The sequence below is a fragment of the Falco biarmicus genome, chromosome 15 (genome assembly GCF_023638135.1).
Source record: "Falco biarmicus isolate bFalBia1 chromosome 15, bFalBia1.pri, whole genome shotgun sequence".
Lineage (NCBI taxonomy): Eukaryota > Metazoa > Chordata > Aves > Falconiformes > Falconidae > Falco > Falco biarmicus.
The window spans coordinates 19,475,886-19,501,252 of record NC_079302.1 but is presented as its reverse complement, the minus strand read 5'-3'; the positions used below and the strand labels follow the sequence as shown (position 1 = coordinate 19,501,252).

General features: G+C 47.7%; 1 protein-coding gene and 1 long non-coding RNA gene across 5 annotated transcripts; one reads left to right on the top strand and one right to left on the bottom strand.

Annotated features, from left to right (window-relative positions):
- Positions 1-460: 460 nt before the first annotated feature.
- On the bottom strand, positions 461-4,286 carry IRX5 (iroquois homeobox 5). The gene is made up of 3 exons (XM_056361042.1): positions 3,822-4,286; positions 2,147-2,552; positions 461-1,881 (listed from the first exon to the last, which is right to left on the bottom strand). The coding sequence occupies exons 1-3, from the start codon at positions 4,068-4,070 to the stop codon at positions 1,115-1,117; spliced, it is 1,422 nt and encodes a 473-aa protein (XP_056217017.1). The 5' UTR covers positions 4,071-4,286; the 3' UTR covers positions 461-1,114.
- Positions 4,287-7,481: 3,195 nt separating this feature from the next.
- Positions 7,482-23,341, top strand: LOC130159420 (uncharacterized). 4 transcript variants are annotated; one of them, XR_008825737.1, is made up of 4 exons: positions 10,086-10,316; positions 11,873-12,279; positions 12,496-12,628; positions 17,877-23,341. It is a non-coding gene; the product is annotated as an uncharacterized LOC130159420 (long non-coding RNA). The 4 variants fall into 4 exon arrangements; XR_008825736.1 differs by lacking the exon at positions 10,086-10,316 and adding an exon at positions 7,482-7,653 and having other exon boundaries at positions 12,113-12,279; positions 12,496-23,341; XR_008825734.1 differs by having other exon boundaries at positions 10,084-10,316; positions 12,496-23,341.
- Positions 23,342-25,367: the final 2,026 nt, after the last annotated feature.

The window sequence follows — 25,367 nt, the reverse complement described above, 5'->3', positions numbered from 1 at the left end:
AGTCCCCGTCCCCGGGCCCGGCCGCTGCACCGCGGCACCGGCGGCGCGGGCTAAATCTGGCAGAAAATCGAACTCATTAGCCAAGTTCACCAGCTGATTGCTTTGCATAAAACACGACACTGATTGGAAGTAATTAGGTTAAAAGATGGGACCGCGCTTCGATTTGGTGTTTCTAACAAGTGCCTTTGTGCACGGCCTGGTTTAAGCCCCTACCTCCGCCGGCGGCGGCCCCCCCGCTCCCGGTCCCGGCCCCGTCCCGCCGCCGCTCGCCTCTCCCCGGCCCCGCGGGCGGCTCCCGCCGCTGCCCGACCCGTGAGAAATCCTCAATCCTTTTGGAAAAAGGCTTCAGGTGCTACTGTAAGGTCCTAAATGGAGCCCCCGCGTCTCTTTTTAAAACGTGTAAATTTTTTTTCCGCAGCTATGCACATCTCTGCCCGTTGCAAAAAAAGAGTGGTTTTGATTCTGTTAAAAATCTCTTTTAATTAAATATTTGCATTTTACAAAGGCGGCTGCAGGTTTTTGTATCTAATAAGTATAACCTATTTTCCTTTTTTTTTTTTTCCCCATTATAGTTTAGCTCACACCCAAGGAAAAAAAAAACCCAATAGGCATAAAAAATTAAATTAAACTTGTATATATATATTTTAAAACTATGAAACAATTCGGAAAAAGACACAGAAATGTATATATTTATATTACGAAAACAACATTAATGCCTGTACAGGTGTCTTGATTTCATAATTTACTTCAAAGATACTGTATTATCAATTTAAATACAAAAAGCTACATTAAATATACAGAATAAGATTTAATACAAATCTTTCTTCTTTGTGTGTGTGAGAGAGAGCGTGTCACTCGTTTGCTTTTCACTTGGTTAAGACATTTCTGGGTGGCTTCCACCCAGCCATTTCCAATAGACTCTATAAACTTTTGCAGGGGGTGCTGGGCGGGAGGGGGCAGCTGGTCTTTTTCTGTTTGTTTTGTTTTGCTTTTCTTTTGGTAGTGGAAAAATAACTGCCAGAGCAATTTATTATTTCTCTCAATAAATTAAAAAAAAAATATATAAAAGAACAAAACCACGGTCCCAGGAGGGGGTAAGGAGGAGAAGCCGATATTAAATGTTGGACATACCTTTCTTCAGTTCGTAAGGTGAGTCTTTGCAAAGGTCTACTTGGGACTGGCTCCTGATCATTTTAGTGTCTTTAGCCAGGCTCTCGGCTCTGCTGAGGACAGTCTGGTTTAATCCATTGAAGTGGGCGCCGGGGGCGGCGGCGGCGGGGCCGCCGGCGGGGTGCCCGTGCAGGGCCCCGAAGGAGCCGTAGTTCGTGTAACCGGGGTAGAAGGGCGCCGTGTAGTAGAGCGGCCGCGGCAGGACCGCCCCGTTGGGGAAGGGGCACTGTGCCGCCGGCGAGCGTGGCCGCGGCGGCGAGCGCGACGGGCCGCCGCCGCCCAGCACGGCGGGGCCGGGGGGCGCCGCCTCGCCGCCAGCCTCCTTCGCCTTGTCCGCCGAGGTGGCGATCTCGGCCAGCGACCAGAGCTTGGGCTTGGCGAGGGCCGCCTGCTGCGGCGAGTGGATGACGGAGGCGCCGGTGGCGGCGGGCAGCAGCGGGTGCAGGTCGGCGGCGTGCGGCGGCCCGGCGGCGGCGGAGGGCGGGCGGTACGGCGGGGGCTCCTCGCCGCCCGCCGGCGGCAGCCCGCGGCCCGCCGGGCACGGCCCCAGCGGGGAAGCGCCGGGCGCCTTGTGGGGGGCGAGCGGCCCGTCGAGCCGCTCCTCCGCCGGCTCTTTGCAATCCGAGTCGCTGAGGCCGGCCTCGGCCTCCCGGGGGCCGGGGGACTCCTGGAGGCGCTCGCAGCCCGGCGCAGCTTTGGGATCCGCCGCTCCTGGGGGGGGGGGGGGAAAGAAGAGGGGTGGGGGGCAGCTCTCGGGCTCGCCCTGCGCCCCCAAACCCGCCCACCCGCTCTGCCGCCCCCCCCCCCTTCCAGCGCACACCCCCCCCCCTCGGCTGCACAGCCGCCGCCGCCAGGCCCGCAGCGCGGCCCTCCGGCTCCCCCCGCCCCGCCGCCCGCCGCGGGGGCCCGGCCGCCCCGGGCCGGGGGCAGACCCGAGGGCGCGGCCGCGGGGGCCCGGCCGAGCTTGCTGTCCTACCTGTGTCCGGCGTCCCGGGGTCCCCCTTGTCCTCCAGTTTCTGGGGCTCGTCCTCGTCGTTCTTCTCCAGGTCGATGTTCTCCTCTTCCTCCTCGTCCTCACTGCGGTTCCGCGGGGTCCAGGTCATTTTGTTCTCCTTTTTGAGCCGCCGCCGCGCGTTGGCGAACCAGGTGGAGACCTGGGTGAGGGTCATTTTGGTGATGATGGCCAGCATGATCTTCTCGCCCTTGGTGGGGTAGGGGTTTTTCCGGTGCTCGTTGAGCCAGGCCTTGAGGGTGGCCGTGGCGTCCCGCGTCGCGTTCTTGCGGTACGCGGGGTCCCCGTAGGGGTAGGAGCCGAGCGGCGCCGCGTACGGGTGGTACCCCAGGGAGCCGGCCATGCCCGGCGTGTGGTCGTAGGGCGAGCCCTGGGGAGAGAGGGGAGAGCGGCCCGGCGGGGCCAGGTCAGGCGGCCGCGGGGCGGCAATGACACGGCAAGGGCAGCGACAGGGCCTGCCCGCGGCCCCCGCCCTTGCCCCGCCGCCTCTGCCCCGGCGCGGGGCCCTGCCCGGCTTCTCCCCCGGCTCCTTCGCGGGAGAACGGGCGGGGAAGGGCCCGGGGGCTCGCGGCAGCCGCCCCGGGAGGCCACCGGCCGCCCGCAGCCATCCAGCGCCTCTCCCCCAAATACAGGCGGGGAAAAGCAAGTGGGCAGCGCGGCGTGGGGGCGGACAGCGGCGGGGGAACTCTTCCCTTCCTCCCCTTCCCTTCCTCCCCTTCCCTTCCTACCGCGCTGCGATCGCGGCGGGCAACCTGCCGGGCTCAGGAGGCCGGGCCGGGCCGGGCCGCTCCTCTGCCAGGCCAGGGCGGGAGGAGGAAAAAAAAAATGTAAGGGGAAGAACAGAAAAGAGGAGAGAAGCTGAGAAAAGAAAAAAAGAGGAAAAAAGGGGGAAAGGAAAGAGGAAAGAAAAAGGAAAAGAGAAAAGCAAAGAAGGAAAGACAAAAAAAAAAGGAAAGAAGAAACCGTGAAACTCTGCGTCCAGCCTGAGTAGAGGGAGAAGCTGAGCAAAACTCGCCGGGTTTTGGGGGGAGCGGCGGCCCCCGCGCTGCGGCGGGGATGCCCCGGGCCGGCCCCGCGGTGCCCCGCAGGCGCGCACGGCGGCGCAGTGCCGTGCCTTTCCCTGCCCTTCTCCGCGCAGCGGCCGCGGAGCAGCTCGCAGCCACGGGATTAGAGCTCTGCAATATTTAAGCAGCCTAATTATCGCCGCGCAGGGGAAAGTTGCCTGGGTTTATCGCCCGGATTTCTCCCATCGCCTTGCCGCTGCTGGGTTCATTCCCTTTTCAATCACAACAAGCTAATTGTTGCGGAATTACTATTGCTGTTTTATATTAAAAAAAAAAGATTTTTTTTTTCTCCTTTTGGAGGGAATACGATCGGTCCCCGCCAGAGACGGGCCGTGCCGGCGGCTCCCCCCGCGCCCGGCCCTGCCCTCCGCGGCCGCCAGCAACAGTGTGCGGCAGCGCGGGGCGGCGGTGCGGGAAAGTTGGGCGGCGAGGCGGGGAGCCGCGCTCCCTTTTGTCCCCGGTATCTCAAAAATAAAATGGGAATAACAAGCAGGCCCGGGGGGGTGCAGGGGGGCGGGCGCCCGCGGGATGCCGCCGTGCCCGGCGCGGTGCCGGCTGGCCGGGGCTGCTCTTACCACGTAGGAAGTGAAGGCGGCGGCGGCGGCGGCGGCCGGGTCGGTGCCGTACTGGAGGTGGGAGTTGTAACCCGGAGAAGGGGCGGTAAAGGCGGTAGATCCGGCATAAGGGGAAAAAGCGGAGCCCGAAGAAGATCTCCCAAGTTCATCGGTCCGGGGTCCGGAGATCACGCTGGTGCTGTACGCCGGGCAGGAGTAGAGAGCCAAGGACGCTGACGGCTGGTACAAGTAACCCTGAGGATACGACATGGCCAGGCGCACACATACACCCGGGAGCCCAAGGCGCCGGGAGGGATCCGCCGCGCTGCCGGGCTGGGGCCGCTGCGGCCGGGGCTTCGCGGGCGCCTCTCCGCCCTCGCCAGCTGGGCAGCGGCGGCACCTTGCTCTGCGCCGGGGCTGCTGCTCCGCGCTCGCCTGCAGCCTGGCACCGCTGCCTCCTTTTTCTCCCCCCCTCGCTTCCCCCTCTCTTTTTTTTTTTTTTTCTTCCCCCCTCTCCCCTCTCTCTCTCTCTCTCTCCCCCCCTTGCACCAGGGGGCTTTTTTTTTCCCCCCCTTCCTCCTCGCTCTCGCTTTCCGAAGGGTCCTGCCAAGATGCTAAGTTAGAAATTGCAGCTCCTGACGCCTTCTGCGCGGCCCGGCGAGGCTCCTCCTTCGCGGGGTGTTGTCAGTGGAAGGACTGGCAGGACCCCGCTGGGCTGCCGCGGCCGGGCCCAACCAGCGGGAGGGCTCCGCGCTTCCCTCGGCCCTCCCCAGCGCTCAGAGGCTCAAGTGCGCCGGCTCCTGGATTGCAGTCACCTCCAAGCCATTTAAGATCGGCTCCAACTTTCTGCATGTGCTAAATACCGTGCGGAGCCGCGCTGCGCCGGAATGCAAGCCAATCAGTATATGAAAAAAAAATAGATATTTAATAAGATTTATTAGCCGCCCGGCTCCCCCCTCTGCGCAGCCACCCCTCCTCTCGCTCTCTGCCCCCTGCCCCTCCCTCCACTAAATCACTGGAGGTGGAATATACGGGGTGTGTGTGGCGGTGTTAGTTTTTCTTTTCTAAACAAAAAAAGGCGATTCTCGGCGGGGAAGCGCCGCAGCCCGGCCCGATCCGGCAGCGTTGGGATGCACGGCCGGGCCGCGCCGTCGGGGCGGAGGCCGCGGCGGGGCCGGACCTGTTGCGGCGGCTGTGCAAGCGGAGCTGCGACGGGGGGGGCCCGGAGCTGCGGCGGGGGGGTCCGGCGAGGAGTGGGGTTTGGCATCGCGGAGGGGCTCGGGGGCCGTGAGCGGGGCGGGGGCGGGGGGGGATTTAGTCTTTCCCAGCACCAGTCCCGGGAGAAGGGGAATCCGGAGGGGGGGTGGGGGGGTGGGTGCGGGGGGAGCGGAGATGGGTCTGCAGAAATCGTTCAGCGTGAGGGTTTTGCCTGCGGATCTCAAGAATACACCGGGCATCCTCCCCCTCCCCGGCTCATAAAAGGGTCGAGGCGAAAGCAGATTAAAACCATATGAACCGGGATAAATCCCCGCCGATCAAGGAGATGTAATCTCCTTTGATTCAACCAGATATATTTCCCAACAGGAACATATCCCGATTTATTCCCTTCTCGCTTGTTTTCCCTCGCGGCTGAGGCAAGGCGCTGCTCCCACCGCCCCTGCCCGCCGCCGCGGCTCCGCGCCCCCGGCCACCCGCGGGCCGGCCCCGCCTCGCCCCCGCCGTGCCGTTCCCGGGGGTGTATGTGTGGGGGGGAGCGGGCGTGACTTAATTAGATTTATCTTATTTATTATTTTTTATCTTGTACTTTTGCATCTCCCGGCCCTAATTCCTCTCGCCGCTGGCCCTAGCGGGACGGACGCGGAAACGCGAGGAGCCGGGGTGTGATTTAAAACGGGCAGGCCGGGGCGGGAGCTCCCCGGGTCGCCGAGGAGGCGACGGCGACACCGACACCGCCCCTCTCCCTCCCTCCCTCCCTCCCTCCCGGGCCCCGTCCCGGCGGCCGCGGCACCCCGGCCACACGGCGGGGCACGGGCTGAGCCTTGCTCGTGTACCCCGCTCCGGGTCCGGCGGGCCGGGCCGGGCCCGCTCCGCCCGCGCCGTCGGGGGGTGCCGGCAGGACGGGGGGGCCGGCGGCGGCGGGGCAGGCACGGCCCATACTACACTACCCAGCAGGCCGCGGCCGCGCAGCTCCCGCCCCCGCCCCTCCCGGCTCATGATTGGCTGTCCTGCTGCCGGCGGTGGGTCCTCCCCTTCTTCTATTGGTGTGGGGAGCTGTCCATCAGCGTGGGGAGGCGGGGGTGTGGAGGGGCGGTGGCGGCGCGCTGCGCGGTTGCTGGGGAGTCCGGAGGCGGCGCTGACAGGACGGCGCGCGGAGGCGCTGCGGGCCGAGGCGGCCCCGGCCCGGCTCGGCCCGGCCCGGCTTGGCCCGGCTCAGCCCAGCCCGTGGCGGCCGCGGGCCGGGCCGGCGAGGTGAGGACGCGGGGCGGCAGCGTGCCCCGCCGCGCGGCGGGACGTCGGGGCGCTGTGGCGGCGCTGCCCCGCCGCGCTGGGGCGCCCCCTGCCGGCGCTGCTCTGCGCGCGGGCCGCCCGCTACCGGCTGCGCGGGCCCGGCGGGTGCGGGCGCTCCGGGGCGGCGGGGCCGGGGCCGCTGCGGGCCCCGCAGGCAGGCGGCGCCGGCGGGAGCGGTGCCGGGAAGCGCGGCGAGCGGGTGTGGGCACCCTCGGTGCTGCCCCGCCGGGCGCTGACCGCCGCCCCCGGCTCTCCACCGGCGGGCCCGTTGTTTGCGCTGCGCGGCGCTGAGCGGTGGCTCGGCCGGGGCGCTGCCCGGGGAGCGGCCGGCCCGCAGCCTTACACGCTCACTCCACACAGGTGTGCACTTTCATCAGTTTTCAGCGGCGGGTGTCACCGATACGGGTCCCTGGGTTAATTTTCGCTATCGCTCCAAAGCGCCGCGTTTTTGTTTTTTTTCCCCCCCACTCAAAAGCGCTTCTGTCATAATCCTCTGACAACAGCCCTTGTTCGAGGAGTGAGATATCATCTGGTAAAGTTTTATACATTTAACATTCATTCTATATGTGAGCGGAATGAGTAACCGCTTTTCCTTGCGTGTTTCTTTGTAGGGAGAAGCAGAAATTTTAACCATCTATCTTCCCATGGCATCTGACTTTTTTGAGGAGGAGGTAAGGTTAATGTCATGTAAAATTACCCTCTTGATTTCTGATGTTCTGCTAATCTTGCTTCTGTAGGCGTACATTTTGGAAAGCGGGGTGAGTTCATGCATACTTTCATGCCTTGCAACATAATACCAGAGCTGATTAATAAATGGTAGCGATAGGTCCTCTGCCATCGGGGTTCTAAGTGTCTATCAAACCGACATTCTCACTACATTATGCCACTCTTATATCCTTTGCAGTTTTTAAAAGAACTGTAGATAATTATTCAAGATATTGAAACATTTAGTTTATAGTTCTATTGGTGTGGTTGTCACCTTCGCTTTGTATCAAATTTGAGGCTCCTTTCTTAAGGATGTCTCTATTTTCTGCTTTATTTGCACGTTGATAGCTCTGCTGAATGACAAGTCACAGCAACTTTTTCCTCCGATAGAAGCATGTTGAAATGTGAAAGCCTAAGACTAATCTGCTTTGCAGGACTTTTCAGCCCTTTCATCAAAGAGAAATAAGGAGTTTGTTTCAAGACTCTTGTTTATGTGGTTCTGTCAGTTCTGCTAACAAATGTGGGGCTTGAGGATGCATTGCTGCTTCTCTTCATTTTCACCGAAGATACGTACTTTCAAAAGTATGGATGAGTATCTGGTGTTTGCCTGCTTTGCGGCTGCCAGTGAAATGATAGAAGTGTGAGTTGATATTAAAATTCTGTGCTTTATATGTTTTTGTCATAATTTCTTGGAAGCTAAATTGTTAATGCAACAGAAGAAACGTTTACCATTCACTTCTGGCTTAACGATGGGCAGGATTCACAGGCTGGCTCTTCGTTCTTTGTTTTATTTAAATTAAGGCTCGTGAATTTAAATTCAGCTTGTATAAATAAATAATTAAAGTCACTATTTTTATAGCCTTCAGCCTGATGGGCCAGTCCTGCAAAGCTGTTTAAAATGGTCTTTGTTTACTCTAGTAGCTGGACTCCAGTAGGGTTTTTGACGGGAGAGGAACTTGGATTTAAGATGACTGCACAAAATGTGGTGACCCAAAATGTAGCAATATTTGAACTTGCATGTTTGTTTTTCTACACGGGTTTCATTTGCATAATTTCATTTAGGGTGTGCAAATATATGTGGTACAGTGTCAAATAGCTTAATAAATCTGTGCATGAATGTGTAATAGGGATCAGCTGTGAGTATTTTCTTTCTGGGCGGGGGAAAAAGAGGCAGGGTAATCTTGAAAATAACAGCAAACTATTTTCTGTACAGCCGTTGGTAGGCTCTTAACTGTAAGTGGTTTGGTTGCAGGTGGCTTGTAGTGGATGGAGTTAAACTTGGGTGTCTTGGATATGATACACCTTAATTTAATTACTTTAATAGCTACTTTCTGTTGAAACTTTAAAATCTAACGATCCTGCTTTTATTGCCGTCTTTAAAGATCTAATCGTTCTTGTATGTGTCTGAGATGTAAAACTTAGTGCAAGGGGAGAGGCAACAGATTGGTTCCGTCATATGATTTTGTTGGGTTTTTTTGAGAGTACTTAAAAGATTATGATGGATAATGCTGTCTTGCCAAAGAATGCCGACACAGGTGTTCATCATTATCTTAATTAAGATCCTGAGAAAATGTCATCTTTCGGCATGAATTATGAAGGGAGATGCATTAGAAGATCATTTCAACTTTTTTTTTTTTTCTTTTACAGGGGTAGATGAGAAGGAGGCTGTTTTCTCAAAACCTTTGTGATATTTCTTTATCAGAATACCTGACCTTAGACGCTTACTGAATAATTTGTTTCTCCACTTCAATTTGTGGATATATTACCAAGAGATCTGTATGTGATGTTAAAGGGAATCCTCTTTTTTTAAACAAACAAACAAAAAAATTAAAAATACCCCACCCAGATACTGTGCTCTGTTCAAAGCATAAACAAAATACTAAGACTCAGCCGGTGGTGGAAGTTGCTGCTGGAAGCATCTGCTAAGAGATGTTTTATACAGTGTGTTTAAAAGTATTAACAACTCACGCTAATAACAGAACAAAATAAATATATGTGAATATTTATCTTTTTAGTCAAGTGTGAAGAGAAAAAAATTGCCTTCTCTCACCTTTGCACTACTATGGAAGTAAGACTAGTGCGCAAAGAAGAAGGAGGGGCTTGTGTTTTTCTGTGTTAAATGAATATATTATTAGCTGAGCAACAGCTAAAACAACGCATGTAAAATCTTGGCTGAAGCACCGGCAGAAAAACTTCAGGGTGTTTTCCTGCAGATGCTTGTGTGCGTGCTGCTGCTGGCTGCCCTAAGGTGAAGTGCGGGGGACTTACAGGGTCAGTACTCGCAGTGGAAGTGCCGTGTTTTGTGGCTTTTAGCTTAGGTGAATGATGTCGGGAGGAGCTCTGCAAGACACCCTTAACTTCTTTCTTGTTTCTTCTACCTGCACTTACTTTGCCCAAGACTCTACTTGTTAGCACTCTTTGTGTTCGTGGTCTGACACCCAAGTGTCAACTTGCAAACACCTAGAATAACTCTTCTTCTCTGGCAACTGGATATTAGGTAGCTTAGGCAGTCTTTTGTTTTTCTCAGCAAGCCTTTCTATGAAAAAAACCACTTTTTGTCTGCTGGAAGAAACCTGATTTTCAGTCTTGGTCCTTTTTTAAATTGCATCAGCAAACCTGTTTAGTGTGTGGAATAAAACCATGCACAGAAGTGCAGCTGGCAAGCCTTTTAAGCATGTAGTTATTGTATTGAACATGTAACTCCAAAGATCTTGACAGTATCATGGGAGAACCTGAAACTGTATTTCAGTTTCCTTGAAGTTTCCTGTAATTAACTTAAATGGCATGATTTGCTTGAATTTGTTGGCATGATATGGGCTAAGTTAAGAATGTCTTTAGGGTTTCTTTTGCTTACAGTTCCACAGGCATACACAAAAAAATAGACTCTCTTAATAGTTGACTTCAAGAGAAAAAAAGAAAACCTGCTCCTTTTCACGACTAAACAACTTTTCCACTTAAAGCAAGTTACATCTACCGTTAGTCGGCTCCTTGCTGTGAGAGGGGAGCACCCTGGTGGGACGGGTGGCCGTGGCTCCCCGTGTCATGTTGTGGGATGTGCATGTGCCCCTGCCTGTGGCTTTCCATACGGTGGCAAACTCCCTTTCGACTGCAGGTGCTGCAGTTTGGTGGGGGCTCCCGTAGCTGGAATCTGGCCTCCAGTGTGGGTGTCAGGGGTGGGTGCCGTTAAATAGCAGTGTTGTGTTCAAAAGGGTTTGTGCTTTATCTACTTAGATATATTTGCAGTCCTGCTGGCCGGTATTCGCTGGGGCTTGGCATTACCTCTGAGGAGAAACGTAAAGCCAGGTAGCCTTTCTAGTCTTACACCCAAAGATTATTTTTTTTTAACATTCATAATTTATGATTTTTGTTAACATTAGAGCCTTTTAGTTTCTGTTCCTTAATATGGATAATGCAGATGTGAATGATTCTTGAAGCTGTTTTCTGCAGGTTAAAGTGAATGTGTTTGTAGAGCCAGAATCATTATCTCCCCCCCACCCCCATAAATCATTGTTTAAGGGAAAAACAAGCCAGTCAGACCTTTCAAGGTGAATGTGGATCATCGTAACTAAGAGTTTACTATACTAATAAACTCATGACTGATCACTCTCCTACTCTTCCCAAAGGAGATGCATCTTCCTGAGCTCCTCCCCCCCCGCCCCCCAAACAGAGCAAAAACTACCTTCTCCTTTAATAAGCACGTCTTTTTCACAGTATTTCTCAGCTTTGCTATCACAGATCAAGAACCCAGCATTTACATCTGAAATATTCTCTGCTGACATCTATAGAACTTTTCATGCCCTTCAGATTTAATTCTGTGTAGGATAATGCATGGTATAATACACAGGTCCTCTGTTTTCAATTAAGCTGTATTAAGTAACTATGCTCTTCTTTCATATCCTGTAGCAAAGTATCAATATCCAGATGGCAGTGTGCTGGGAGAAAATCGCTGCAGGCTTGGCTGCTACCGTAAAGCCAAGAAGTAACATTTTAGCCTGTGTGATAAATAAAACTGAGGTTGCGACTCTTGGCGTATTGGAGTTGCACTAAATAATGCTACAGTGCTGTTTATTACTGGTTTCATTGGATAATATGCAGCTATAAAACCTGCTTGAAGCTTTTATTAAGAATACTCTGTCATTATAAAAAGGTGCCTACAACTTCTTTATAATATTGACGGTGCAAGAATTACTTTGTGCTGGCTTCCTGGCTGTTGTCTAGGGAGGACCTTATCCTCTCCCAGCTTCTGTAGGCATCAGGTTCCATGGATGTCTCTTGGGAAGAGGACAGCTCTGTAGAGCCTAGGTTTGAAAAGTTATTTTTAAGGATTTTTTTTCTCTCTTTGCTTTTTCTTAAGTTTATTTCAGTATTTAATTTCTGGCTTCAGTTCAAATTCAGCTAATATTCTCTGTGGTATAGACCGTGTTACTGTGTCCCTAAGTAAAACTTAAACCAAGATCATCCAGATAGTTGTCTGAGAGGAGGCTGCAGAATGGCCAAGAGGCTTTTATACTGGCTAAGAAGGTGATGGGAATACTTGGTAGTAGGGAAGGGACTAAAGAGTCTCGAACCTTGGGCTTGTTTCCTCATTCAGTTTCTGGCACATCCTGTGACCTAGATTTGTTCATGTAACCTCTGTGCTGCTGTTTACCGAACTGGAGCCCTCTGCTTTTCTCTGAAACGTTCAGATTCCAGTTGGTGTCCATACTCCTATAATTTGTTAGACTGTTGTGCTTCTGAGCAGAAGCAAGTTATTAATGCTATTACTCATTATTCTATTCTAGATTATTCTGTAATATACTATTATTCATTAGGTAAATGCCGTTACATTTCCATATTTCACAGATCTTTAGTTTCCATAGGTGCCTGTTTGTGGTGCACCTCTTAGAAAATGCGGAGTTGACCACCATCCAGTGGGATGTGGTGCTAACGGAGTGTCTGTGGGATTTATCAGATGCGCTAGGTCAGTGGGTGAAGAAACCCTCGCATCGCTCAGTCCGTGATCCTTGTATGTAAGAGAAACATGTTGTCTAAATTAGGACAAAAACTACCTTTTCATTCCATTTCCCTGTTCTCAGTCTGTGCTTTTTTTTGCCTTTTAGAATGCACCCAAGAGAAGAAGCAGAGAGGTCCACGATGGGGAAAATGAGTCCAGCAGCCTGTCCTGTCCTGTACATGCTTGAGTATAGGAGGGGACCTCATACAAAGCCAGAATGCGTCTGGGCTTGCAGCTCTTGTTAGCCATACGGAGTCCTATTCAGAGCTAATGGTAAGTAATTTGTTTTGGGTATGTTTTGATTCATAAAGTGAGGCATTACAGTAGTGGCACTTCCCTTTGTGTGACTGGGTTCTGTCTCTTCACAAAATGCAGAATTTGTGTTTCCAGAAACGGCAGCTTTACCCCTGTTTCTGTTGAGAAAATAGTGTGGTGCGGGTGACAAATATTCCAGTAAGTATGCTCTTTTTTTCTTTTTGCCCTCTCCAGATGAGCTCAGTGAGGCTGGCCTAAGCAATGCTGAAGAAGGGAAGCACAGAGCTGGAAGGCAGGAGCTATTTCAAAGCAGGATTCTTCTTCTTTCTGTAACGCCCAAACATGGAGACTTTAAAAACTTCATTAGGTAGAGTATTGATAGTGGTGTAATATCAGTAATATCGCATGATGTAATATTGCACTTCTTTATTGTTCAGTGATCAGATGGAGATGCATTAAATAAATGAACATATACTAGTGGCTTAAGTTAAGGTTATGAGTGAGAGCAGTAAACTGAGAAGGTGAGTACTAGAGAAAATGTTACTAGCTTTTTTTAAGCGTCTTTTCTTTCGTCGGCTCTTTCCATAACCCGTAGTTCTTTTGTCTTGAGAAAGAGGGAATGAAGACAAATACCTTTTCATCCAAGAAACTGAAGCTAGTTCAACTTCTTAACAGAAAGACTTCACAGTCCTCTTAGCTGTTAGAGCATCTCACTGCTTTGTCCAGCAGAAAATAGCACTCCTCGTGCTGACCCATGAACCCTCCGGACACATCTGTGGTGCCGCAGCATGTGCTGCTCTTTCTTCTCAGGGCTTCCCTTGTCAGGGAGCGGTTGCAAAATGTCTGCTGTGGCGCAGCCCTCCGTGACCTCTTGCATCCGAGGACGGAATTTGCGAGTCTTTTTTTCTGTGCGGAACTTGTGGGAGCTCCCTCCTGAGCCTAATGGTTCTCAAATATTGCAAGAAAAGATCTGACAGTGTTGTCTGGGAGATGTGACTGACTTAATTATTATTAACGTTTATTAAGTGCCTTACAATGGAGGGGAAGAGTCCTTGCCTGCGTTTTTACAAATAGGAGAACTGGCATGTAGGAAAAATGGATCTCTTCCATCTTCTGTGATTCTTGACCCACCTAATTAGGTGATTGTCACGAGAAATAACAACCTGGCTCAGGGGAATGGCACTGGGGGAAGATGCCGACGCGTTCAGTACGGCACACCGCTTCCCCCTCCCGCGATGGCTTAATGTGGTAAGCAGGGTCTTCCCTCTGTGAGTGTCGGTTGGCCAGGGAGGAGATTTAAAAGGGCTGATGAGCCCGAGGCTGTCTCTCTGTCGGATAGCTTCATTATAGATCTCATCCAGGGAAAAAGTGAGGTACTGCAACTCATTTCTAGGAGCTGCTCTACCCTCTGCCTCCTCCCGCTTCCTTTCACAATAGTGGCCTTTCCCCAGGATAAGCTGATTCACCTCACGGCTGGTATTTGCAGTTTTCCTGCATGCACTTAGCCTCTGAGGCAGTAACTGTTTCTTCAGGGCTAAGACTTCAGTTTCTGTTTTTTAATAGTTTATTTTGCTAAGGAAGAGAATTTGTCCAGCTGCTACAAACAATAGTGGTTTCGATGTGTATCAATAAAGAGTTAGAGGTGTGTGTTCTCCATGCAGAAGATAAAGAGACTTAAAGGCTGCTTTAAAAAGGAAGGCAAACCTTGGAGTGGTTTACTTGGATGTACAATACGCCCTATTCTTTCACTTTTAAAAACAGTATTAAGGGATTTTTAAATTTATTTTTTTTTTGCAAGAGAGGAGAAAATAATTTCATCTTTTTGATTGCATTTTTTTTCTTAGTCTCACAGTTGTGAGATAAATATTCAGAAATATGAGTTGGTAAGGTTAATGTGATTAAAATGAATATGTGATAACGGGCTTTGCACATTAAAGATTAAGAGCTCAAATTACAGACTCCAGAGTGAAACACTCCACGAGCATTTTGCAGATTTTGTTTGTGCAAGGAATGCAGGCTTAGGCCCACGGTTGCAGTTGCACAACAATTTCAGCCTGGCTGCTGCTTTTTTGTCTTGGCTGATCTGCACAGAAGTCTCTCGAACACTGTAGCGTCAGGCTGGAAATGCAGTCTGGGGTGAGGTGGGGGGACAAATGAGGAAATAATTTCGGTGCAAGCATTAGCGTTGCTCTATAAAAATAGATTAGTTTTACACAAATTATTCCCATTGACAAAGATCAGTTTATAGCATTTTGACTGCACAGTAGTTAATTCTTTATGTATAAATTGATCCTTTATACAAATGTAATTCCATATACAACAGTTAATTTCTTTGAGTACAAGATGAAAATATATTATCGGTTAATTTATGTAGGTTATGACTTTCTTTCCCCTGTACTCTGCCGTGGTTACCTACACTAAAGTTGACTCAGGGTGTGCTTAATGAAAATTAGATGTGAAATGTAATATGTAGAGGACAAAGAAGCATTGAAATCCTTATTGCTCTTAAAAAGACAAAGGTACCTCAGACAATTCTCCTTTCTTAATCTCTTGAGAATTTGATGCGTAATTCTGTTATGAGCAATTTGGAGTGAATGAAATTGAAGTATTTTTAGAAATAGTATTAGTACCAGGTATTATTGCTCACCTTTTGCGAAGCCTGGTGCATTTGTTCGGTTTTTTTAAACGCTTTGCGTTTTGAGAGGCTGATTTATAGACAATCTTCTATTGAGAAAGAAAGGTGTCTTGGACTTCCGTGGAGAGACAAGCCTGGCTATTAATATCTGTGAAATTTGCTAATGTTGCAACCATTTAAATAAAGTGTTTGTTTATATAACAGCAGTGGCATTTCTCCTCCTCTTCCTTGCGGTTTTGTCCAACTAGATGTTATGAGTGGCAGTTGCAGTGACTGCTAAGTGTTTAAATGATGACACCATTATGTGAAGTGATTTTGAAATGAGAGATTCCAGCCAAGAATTACATCTGCTCTCATCTCCTTCAAATCATACTTTCTGGCTGTGCAGATTATGATTGATTTGTTTGTGACAGATTGCAGGAAACAGTCATTGATTTTTCAATATTTTACCTTAAAATTATTTACAGTTGTAACCAAGGGGAGGTATTTCCATGGGCTGTCAGCCCCTGAAAGACTGGGATAATATTCCCTGCTCCCTGACAAGACAAATTACCCGTAATGAGTGCAGTAGCTGAAGGGTATACTTTTATTTTAAAATATGTCAATAACCCCAGTGACTAAACGAATATTGATTCAGCATAATGAAGCCTGAGTAATGTGAAAATGAGCTCTTCAAGGAGCATGGTAAAGACTTTCTTTTTAGCTTGTAGCAAGAAGCTTTTCATTCTTTACTGTTAGGTAGTTGAAACGTGCAGTCTTAAACAAGCCATCCTTAAACAGTAGTAATATGCAGAATAATGTAACAAAAGAACTCAGGGGGGTGTTTTTCTCTTTGTTTTGTGGGGGTTTTTTGTGTGTTTTTCTTTCCCAAGTTATCTATCTTCGATGCATTTCAGCAGATCAGACGTCTAAAGGGAAAAATGCAAGTTATCCAGGGCAGAGATAGAATTACTGTTGGAGTTTGTGTCTCTTGCAATATTCTTCAGCCAGCCTAATGGCATTTTGAAAGTGGATTCTGCATATATGGGCATGGAAATGCATCTAAATAAACTGTAGATTTAATTTCATGTTATTGACTTCTTGGACATACCGGTGTGTGTTCTATGTGATCAGTCTAATATTCTTGTCCTCTAAGAATTTAGAATAGCTGGTGTATGAGGAACTAGATATACTGTGTTATAAAAGTTGTTACCATACTGCACATTTTTCTTTCCAGCGCCTTGTAACACTACATGTTTCTTACCAAATGAGAATTTTCAAGCAGTAATTCATTTAAATTACAGTAATTTATGCAGTGCCATAGGTGTGGTGTGGAAAAACATCTAATAGATTAATATGGATGTACTTCAATTGTTCAGGCTAAGGATTAGATTAAAGACCACGTTGAGGTACAATTTTTTTAACATTAAAAATATTGAATGCTAAAAAACCCCCTATCATCTGAAAGGATCAATTTATCATTTGTATTCCAGAGTGTTGTGCAACATTGGGAAGGCTCTGCAGAAGCACTGGGTATAAATAGCCGTGTAATCCAGACATACACAAAAAGATCTTTTCTTGAGGTGTTTGTGTATAATGTGTCAATTATGAAATAATGTCATAGCCAGAAGCATTTAGTGAGCATGTTTGGGCACGAAGGCGACTTTCCTCAATTTCTGAAGGACTGACTTCAATTGCATCCAACTAGCTTGTGAAAAATCTTCAGAAGGATGTTTTGCTATCAGCACACAGGTGATTTTTTTCCAAATGTCATTCCTTTAGCACAGCTAGAAAGTATTTCACGAGGCACTTGAGAACCTGTGGCACTGAGAATTAAATGGCAACCCTGGAATGTGAGATATGTTCCTGTTTTTATTTTGTTAATTTTCAGAAAAATGTGATGTGAGGAACATTTGAGCAAGTTACAACTGTAAATGTGGTTTTGAGAGGGTTTCTGCACAACACCTGGGATTTGCAAAATATTGGAGGATTGTTAGCGGGGAGAGAGTGATAACCTCAAATGTATAGCGGTGACAACAGGAGGATTTGGGGTTCTTGTTAAATGTTACCAGTTAACCTTACTTTCCTGCTCAGTGGTCTTTTACACATCCCAAGTTCTCTGCCTGTGCTTTCTGTACCTTTTTGTGTCTTTGACCAACAGCAGGAGGTGGGAAGGGAAGGTCTTCTTTCGTCAGCTTTCCCACAGCAGCGAGGAAGGAGACTTTCCAGAGCTGTGTGCCAGTTCTGATGCAGACTGAAGGGCAAATAAATGTTTGGTTTAACTACATCTCCTTTTCCTGAATCATACTGCATGGGCTCAGTGGTACTAAACTGAACAAAAGCAGATACTGCTGGAGATGCTGCTGACAGCTACACCAAAGCGGGCTCTGCTTGCGAGCTGTTGGCTCGTTTCACTTGCAAGACGGGTAACATCTCTCACTTTGCTGCCTTTTGCAAAGATGAGCATGCTTATTGAATACGTGCCTGCCTCGCATTCTAGTTCAGGCCTGAGCTGTGTGCTTGGCACTAATGGCAAATGGTACGTTCTCAGCTGCAGGAAGCTGGCAAACGGCTTGCAAGCTTTCTGGGCGATACCAGAGATTTCTGGTGGTGGTACCTTGGAAGCTCTTAAGTCTATTCACACATCTCTTTTTAGTTCTAGAGCTGCTGCAGTTGCTAGTCCACTTTCAAGTGACTATGGAGGAGAAAAAAAACCCCAACAGCCAAGTCCAAACAAACATCAATCCCAAATCGTTAATCAGTTAAAAGTTCTTGTGGCATTTGGGATCTTGTAGGAGAAGAACCTAAACCCAACTGCTGTTCAGTTAGGTACAAGTAAAAGCAGAAAACACAGAAATGAGGGTCACAGGTAAAAGCAGAGTAATTTCCTTTGTGGCAGAGAGGAGGCTGTTGGTAAATCATGAAGGGCCACTGTTTAGGGGTTGTATGTCCCTTCATGGTTTGGGACGTGCAGGTTTTGACCCATTTCAGTTCATTTCAGGCCTGACATGAAGACAGTGTCTCAGGATGTTCCTGTAGTGGGAAGGTGGTGCAGCGTTAATGGTGTGGGCATTTTTGTGTAACAGTTCGTATCTCTATACCTATTTATTTGTCAGATTCCACTACAAATAAGGTGGCAACCAAAACCAATTGTTAATTCCTCACCCCACTCCCAACCTAATCTGCCTCTGTGTTCTCTGCTGTACAGATAAATTATGAACTTGTTAGAGCTGATTGAAGGGGTGTGGGAGGGGGAAGGGCATTTAAATGTGGTGTTGGAAATGATGCTTAGTGGCTAAGCCTTCCCCCCTCAATTTGTTTGTTTGAAATTTAAGAACTAATGTGTGATGGAGCCTGAATCAAAGCAGTCTGGAAGTGGGCAGACAGCACTACGAGGAATTTGCTAATCTAAATGTCATGGTTAGCTGAAACCAGTTTTTTGTGCCCTAAACTACACATGTTGAAGTTGTTGTTTCTTTTTAATTTTTATATTACTGTCAAAAGCAATTCCACATATGCAGAGTACTTACGTTTTCATGGAATGACCATATGATGTACTAAAAGCTTTCACTAACTTGAGTGCTGATAGTGTTGCAGAGTATTTGGTATGATGGCATTTGGTTTTTGATGAACTGTTGGAGCGATATAACCCTAAAAAAATACGAGGAGGATCCAAGATGCTTTGAGAACCTTGCTGAACTGTGATGGTTAAAAAGGCATGGCTGACAATGCAGGAGAGTTGAAATCTGTGTCTGGAATTGTGGAGACAAGTTGAGAAATATGAACTGAATTGATTGTTGATTATTTTCCTTTGTAAATGCTGGGAAGACACATATTTCGCTTTACTGTGGCCTTTAAGGAGGTCCACAGTGTCCTTTTTTTGTTTTGTTTTGTTAACTTATCTTTTAATATGAAGTGTCATTCCCAAAATGAAGTAATGTCCTTGGGCTTGTGGCAACAGCTGGAGTTGCAGGATTCATAAATAATTCAGAGGGGGATAAAGGGTAGGGGATTTTTTTTTTTTTTTTGTTCATTTGAATCTTTATTATGTGCACACATTTCACTTTAGATATGGCATCATTTGAATTCATTCGGTATGATGATTGCACTGACCTGTCATATTTATTTTGATGTCTCTTTGAAGGACCATATGCTCTGTCCTCGGCATGAAAAAGGATGCGAGTTGCTACCCAAAAAGGCAGCTACATTCCTGTAGGGCCGAAGACCCTTGCTGCCCATTGTCATGTCAGTAGATGTACAGCTGCAGCGCAGTAGAAGAAAGTGTAGCCGTTACGTCAGTGCAGTGACTAAATGGCAGCGAAGGCTAGCGAAAGGTGGAAGAAAGGGCAAAACCCGTCTGCATCGAGGTGTTGTGTGGCATTAAAAACTCAGCTGTCACCGAGGGCCAGTTGGTGTGGGGAACCTGGCACGTGGAAGATGGAAAAGATGAAAGCCAGCTAGAAATCTGCCAGGGTGGAGGTGTGCCACGGTAGCTTTAGTGTGGGAATACGATTACTTACTTTGTGTGTTGGAAGTGGGGTTGCCATGCACACAGCCTTCCAGGGATGCACGGGAGTTTGTCTGGCTATGCAAGGCTCGGGTCTGTTACCAGTCCATGCCTTCTTTTCCTCTTAAAGAAGCTGCTTGCTTAGCCAAACAAAATCTTGGAGAACGGGCTTTGGGAAAACATGGAGTTGTCATTTTCCTCTTTGCTAATTCTGTTGCAGCTATTGCATCTGCTCCTTCACTTACGTTGGTGGCATGTTTCTGTGGACAAGCGGTATGTTTTCCAGAAGTTACTGGTAAGATTTTACCAGTTTCCAGTTCAACCGTGTCCCATAAGTAATGAACTGCATAGTAATGAGTAACATCTGATTCCTACTGGCTGATGCCCTGACTGGGATTAGCAGTTTGTGGTTGGTGGAGTACAGGACCTTGTTAATGTTACCTTTGTATGCACTACCAACGTGACAGGATGCAACCACTACAGTAATTTCATGTAAGGTGTAATTGCAGCGGTGGGTGGTGATTTGTATGAAGTGGATGGTCCATTGTGCTCATGCCAGTGGCAGAAGGAGGCCAATTAAGTGCAGGTTAGTGAAATACAGTAACTAGAAGCTGTGAATGCGAATGATAACTGTATGCAAAATTGTTTCTTTTCTAGATCCTGCCGTCAACGACTGAGCCTCCCTGAAATCTTACCAGTTACTGCTGAGATGAGGAGGATAACAGGAAGGAGGAGTGCTTAAGTGGTTTTAATGACAGTTAATTTCATCTGTTTATCAAATGACAAGTTGTTTTTTCCTCAAAACTCGATTGTCATGACAAGATGCTTTTGAAAGTCATCTCTGTAAAATAAAACTGACAATTTTTAGGCTACAAAGAGCTCTTGTATCTTTCTATACAATGTTGTCATTATGGTAAACCGCCGGAAAGTCTTTATTTTTGAAGTAATTTAACTTGCATACTTCATTCATTTATTTGAATGTCTGTTAAACGCCATGTGAAAAGTTTCTTGCCAGAGTTCTTTTATTCAATGGAGTAGTTATTCTTACCATGCTCAATTTATTATTGTCTAAATTACTGTTGTCTTAGCCTCCTGCAAAAACGTTTCTTTTTAGTAATTCTTAAACAAATATGGAATGAATGTGGTTTTGTCCCCTTCATGTTTTGATCGGCGTATTTTTCCTTTCAGTGAAAGCGTCTTTAGTTTTCAGAATGACACCATTACAAAGAAAAGTGCTTTGCTTTTTTCTTGCCTTTTTTTTTTTTTTTTCCCAACAGAAAATTTCTTTTGTGCAATGATTTTTTTAATATGTACACTGCCAAGACACAATTACTGGAAGGAGAGACAGAAGCTGTTGGGAATGTCATGTTATGCCAAATTGAGAATCATTAGCTCTTACTTTCTCTGCGATCTCTTCGACTAGAACTCGACCTATTGCGTCTGGCTTATACTTTGACTCTAGTGGAACTAATGTGTCCTTGGAGTAGCATTTTAGAGTAACTTCAGATTCATGGGGTTTTTTTTCACAAGTCTGCTTTAAACTGCTGGGATTAACTTCAGAGAAGGCAAGAGATGCAGCCTCCTTTGTCAGCAGCTGTGCTGGTTAAAGGAGGCTTCCTGCACGCTTGCTTGCTCGCTCTCCCAGAGGTTATTGCCCCTGCTAGGGAAGCAAACTGAACTGTTTCCATGAGCACACCCAGACTTACTTCAGCTGAAGTTAATCGTGTTATCAAATATTAGTTAACTAGCACCCTGGGTCATTTGGATGAAAGGGTGGGGAATGCCCAGCCCAGCCACACAGCCGGTGTATCTGGGAGGGGGGTGTTGACCAGAGGGTCGCTGAGGAGCTGGTTGTGGTGCAGTCTTCTCAGCAGGTGCAGTCACAGCTCTAGGATGTGGTAAACATTGGGTGTGTAGTTCAGTCATGTATAATTTTCACATTTCAGGGACATACTGGATACTATAAATTAAGCCCGTGCTCTTTGACTTACTCCTTGTGTGTGCCGGTGTGTGTGGAGAGAGATGATCTGAGTGTGTGTACGTGAGACAGGACACCTACTTTGGGAAAATGCATCTGGTCAAGGCGCAGGAATGGTACAAGTGTTTCCAGTACCTAGAGGACACACTGTTAATGCTTTACCTGTCGAGGAGGCTGCCTCAACCAACGCGTGCTCCAGCAGAACTGTTTTTGACACGTGGTGAGCTGCCTTTAGTGAAGCGGGGAGAACACCTCCAGCAGGAGAGACCACCCCATCCCCCACTGCTTCTCTGTCCAATACTGCATCTGTAGATGCTGGAGTCTGCTGAGGCATCCAAGCTCTGCTGTTTCCCGTGCCACAATTAAAACCGAATGGGTGATCTCTAGTACTGGAAGGCATACTGAGTAAAACCAGTGCACTAAACGGCTCCCTCAGCACTGACCCTTCTTGCAAGAAGGCCGTGGAGTGTGGGTGCCGTCCCGCAGATGGCTTGGGCGTACAAAGAACAAGAGACTCTCTGATCCCTCAGAAACCTGAGAGCAGCAGCGCTACTTGTGTCTTCTCTCGTGGCACTGCTGGATGAAAAGGACTCGGGTCAGTCGCAGAAAGGGCTGAACCTCCAGGTCGGCTGGATCCAATGTCTTTTAACTGGCCCTGTGCTGAAGGATGAACAAGTATGCGCTCGCTTCTCGTATGGGCCATCTGTAAGGGTGGAAAATAAGGTACTGTGTCTGGAAAGGAGCTGGTGTGTAAGGGGAAGGTGCTGCTTTGCAGGCAAGGAACCCCCTGCCCGGCTGGTTCATCCTCAGCAGCGCTGCCGTACGGCAGTGCCGTCAGACCGGAGCCTGCGCCTGCTCTTCCCCCAGCTGTCCATCTGAAAAACAGCGGTATGAAGAGACGAGGCTTGGTGTGTCTTGGGACTAAGGCTTACAAAGAGTTTGGGGAATGTGTGCCAACTTAGAAGTCACTAATATTTTAAAATGACACATAAAAAAGCAGGTATGATGTGACAGGCTGAAACCTATTGCTTTTCTGCCAGGGCCTGTTACCTTGGCTGTGTACTGCTGTATGTGGAGAAAACGCTGGACGTTGCGGTCAAACTCCTTGTTGGCCGCTGCTTGCAGCGTGGTGTGTGCACAGCACAAGGAGGCAAAGCGCCAGCCGTGTGGTTTCCATACCCTCAGCTCGCCCCTGCTCCCGTTCCTGCGGGAAGGTGGCGTGGCTCCGGGTGCTGGAGCTGTGCCCTGTGCCGGCAGCCCAGGGTGAAGCTGCGGCGGAGCACTCGGTGCCTGCGCTGGGTTCAGAAGTGATGGGCCTTCTCCAAAGCACTTTCAGATGTCTCTCCTGACTGTGAACCGAGGGGAAATAAGCCTCCGCAGCTCTTCGAGAGAGCCCATAATTTATAGAAACCTTTTATCTTAATATGGGCTATTGTAGTACCAATGTTAAAATAGTTAATGAAATGCTTGTGATTGCCTAATCATCTTCTTGCCCGCTTAAGTGGTAAGACATGGTTACACTGGTATTGCAAAATAACTTATGTAGAGCGCTGTCATGGATATGTTAGGCCAATGAGTAATTGTAGGCCAATGAGTAATGTTAGGCCATTTTACGTCGAAGCACTTAAAATGATCAAATACTATAGTTACGGCTGTCCTACTGTTTATGTAGCACTAAAAGGAAAGCAAAATACAGTTTCAGAGCAGACAGACTTTTTTCTTACAAATACTCCAAATAATAGGTTTGTTTCAACTAGACTTCCTGGCTCTTCGGTGATTGCTGCGTTCAGTAGGAATCTGTCGGGATCCCACGCGTAATCATGTGTTTATTATTATAAACACATGATTTCTATGTCTGTTCTCCACAAATATGTTGGACAAAACATAGTTTACCTTCTGAACTGGTACTATACGGTTACTTCCTAACTCCTTTAACTTCATTTCAAACTTGCTTGAATAAAATGTGCATTCCTGAAAATAATCTTTACATCTGTAATGTGGCAGTTGATTTTATGTGATGGTTTTCATACTCCAGACATAGCAAAACATTTTCAAGGCAATATGTGTTGACAATATAGAGAGATAAAAATCAGGTAATGACAAACTTTAAGGTGCAAACGTTTAATAAGAGCAATGAATCATTAGAAATTATTAGAAAGGGAATAGTAGATTTTCTATCTTTTGAATGCAGATGAGATGTTTTTGTAGAGGTATATGCTCGAACAAATGGCTGGGTGGGGTAGAGAAATTCCTGGCGGGTTTCTGTGGCTTTTGCTACACCTGGGGTCAGGCCGGGTCATCTTAGACATCCTTTTGGCCTGGGAGGAAGGCATCTCGCTGCAACAAGTATCTTCACAGCACAGCAGCTTCCACTGGAAAGCTACTCAGAGGTGCTCGCATTCTCTTTTAAGACAAGATCTGGGAGGGTGGGCATCGCTCAACAACGAATTCCATGAGGTTCCTGTCTCCTAACGCCAGGTCTTTTCCAAAGATCCTCTTTCACCTGGCTGCTTGGCTCTGCAGCGGTACATTTCGGTGGCTTTAGGTGGTTTCTTTTGGTCATCCGTCCTTCCCCCTCGCCAAATTAATCAAGTGGCACACAAACTTTATTTTTCAGAGCAAATGCCTTCTACAAGGTGTACACTTCTACAAAGTGTAATGTTGCCTTGCTGCTAGAAACAATTAGTAGGTTTATAATAATCTGACACGTCCTGCAGCGGATAAATTAGGTTTGTTCTCTACCAAGATTAGTTAGCTGGCACCCACTCCCTAGCACGTCACAAAGTAACGATCGGAAGTTGATGGCATCTGGTTATCTGCTTTTTGGCTTTTTAATGGGCTTTTTGTTGCTGTGCTGTCACCCAGGTTGAAATAACTGTGCTCAAGTTGTACGTTTCCAAGTTCTCTGCGGCCTGGGGAGATGATGTTGGCTCTCCTGTCCCGCGAAGAGACCTGGGGGCATAAGCGTTGGGAGAAGAGGGGAGGCTGTCCGCACTGAGATTTCTGAATCTTGTACACATTTGGTTTTGGCTAACGTAGATGTTTTCTGCTCCATGGAAAGCAATATGTTACCACTGAAGCCCAAAATGCCAAGTATAATTACCTCATGTGTTTAAATAGGTGTTGTTATTTTTTAACTTGTATGTACTAGCCTGTTTTCATGCAAAAGTACATATTTTATGTGGGAAGAATGCTGTATGAATCAGAAAAAGCAGAGAAAGTATTTAAAGTTATGTGCTAGTGTTTAAGATTTTAAAAATAACCATGAGGTCTTTATTTCTTTGTTTACGATTGATTAGGGTTAGAGTTTTAAAAGCTTAATGCCGACTATAAGTGCTTTACAGTCAGTCACTGAGAATTATGGGCTTGGCATGACTCACATTTCTGTTCTTCAGTATATCCATTCTTGTTAGATGCTGAGTAGTCATTGCACGTAGATGACTGATTTTTTGGGGGTATTTTACATTTTTACATGTTCAGAAAAATACTTCATTAAAGCAGCTGCTGGGTGAAGGGGGTAATTAAAGAACTGTACTGCTTTTATTGAAGTTGACACATGCTGCACATTCCTTAAAACTCAGTATGTGAGCAGAATGTTTCCAGGATTTATTGAAGTCAGACACCTAGAGATACTGGGAGCTTTTAATAGTAGTAAAGATAACTTCCAAGTTTTACACTGTTACATAAATCTGTCTTTAAGAAGAGAGCTATTACTGCAATACATTGCTCGTGTTCGTAGTTTGTGCATGTTTTATGTATGCACACACACCCCTATACACAGATGCTTAAGACAGTGATTGTATGTTCTATTTAGTAAGTATTTATTTTGAAAAAAAGCAGCATTGTAATGCTGACTGAGAAACTTTATTTGCTTGGTGCCAAAAGAAATCTGCATTTTATTGTTTTTTTTAATTTTTTATTTTTAAACTGAAATGCAATCCAGCTTAGTGTGAATCGCAGCACTTAGTGTGTGAGCATCTTGGTGTTGCAAGTAAAGAATCTTAATG

Coding starts and splice junctions, on each gene's coding strand:
- IRX5 (XM_056361042.1), bottom strand. CDS start 4,070: ATGTCGTATCCTCAGGGTTACTTGTACCAGCCGTCAGCGTCCTTGGCT. Junction 2,553..3,821: donor CCGCCTTCACTTCCTACGTG/GTAAGAGCAGCC, acceptor CTCTCTCCCCAG/GGCTCGCCCTACGACCACAC. Junction 1,882..2,146: donor CCCCGGGACGCCGGACACAG/GTAGGACAGCAA, acceptor CCCCCCCCCCAG/GAGCGGCGGATCCCAAAGCT.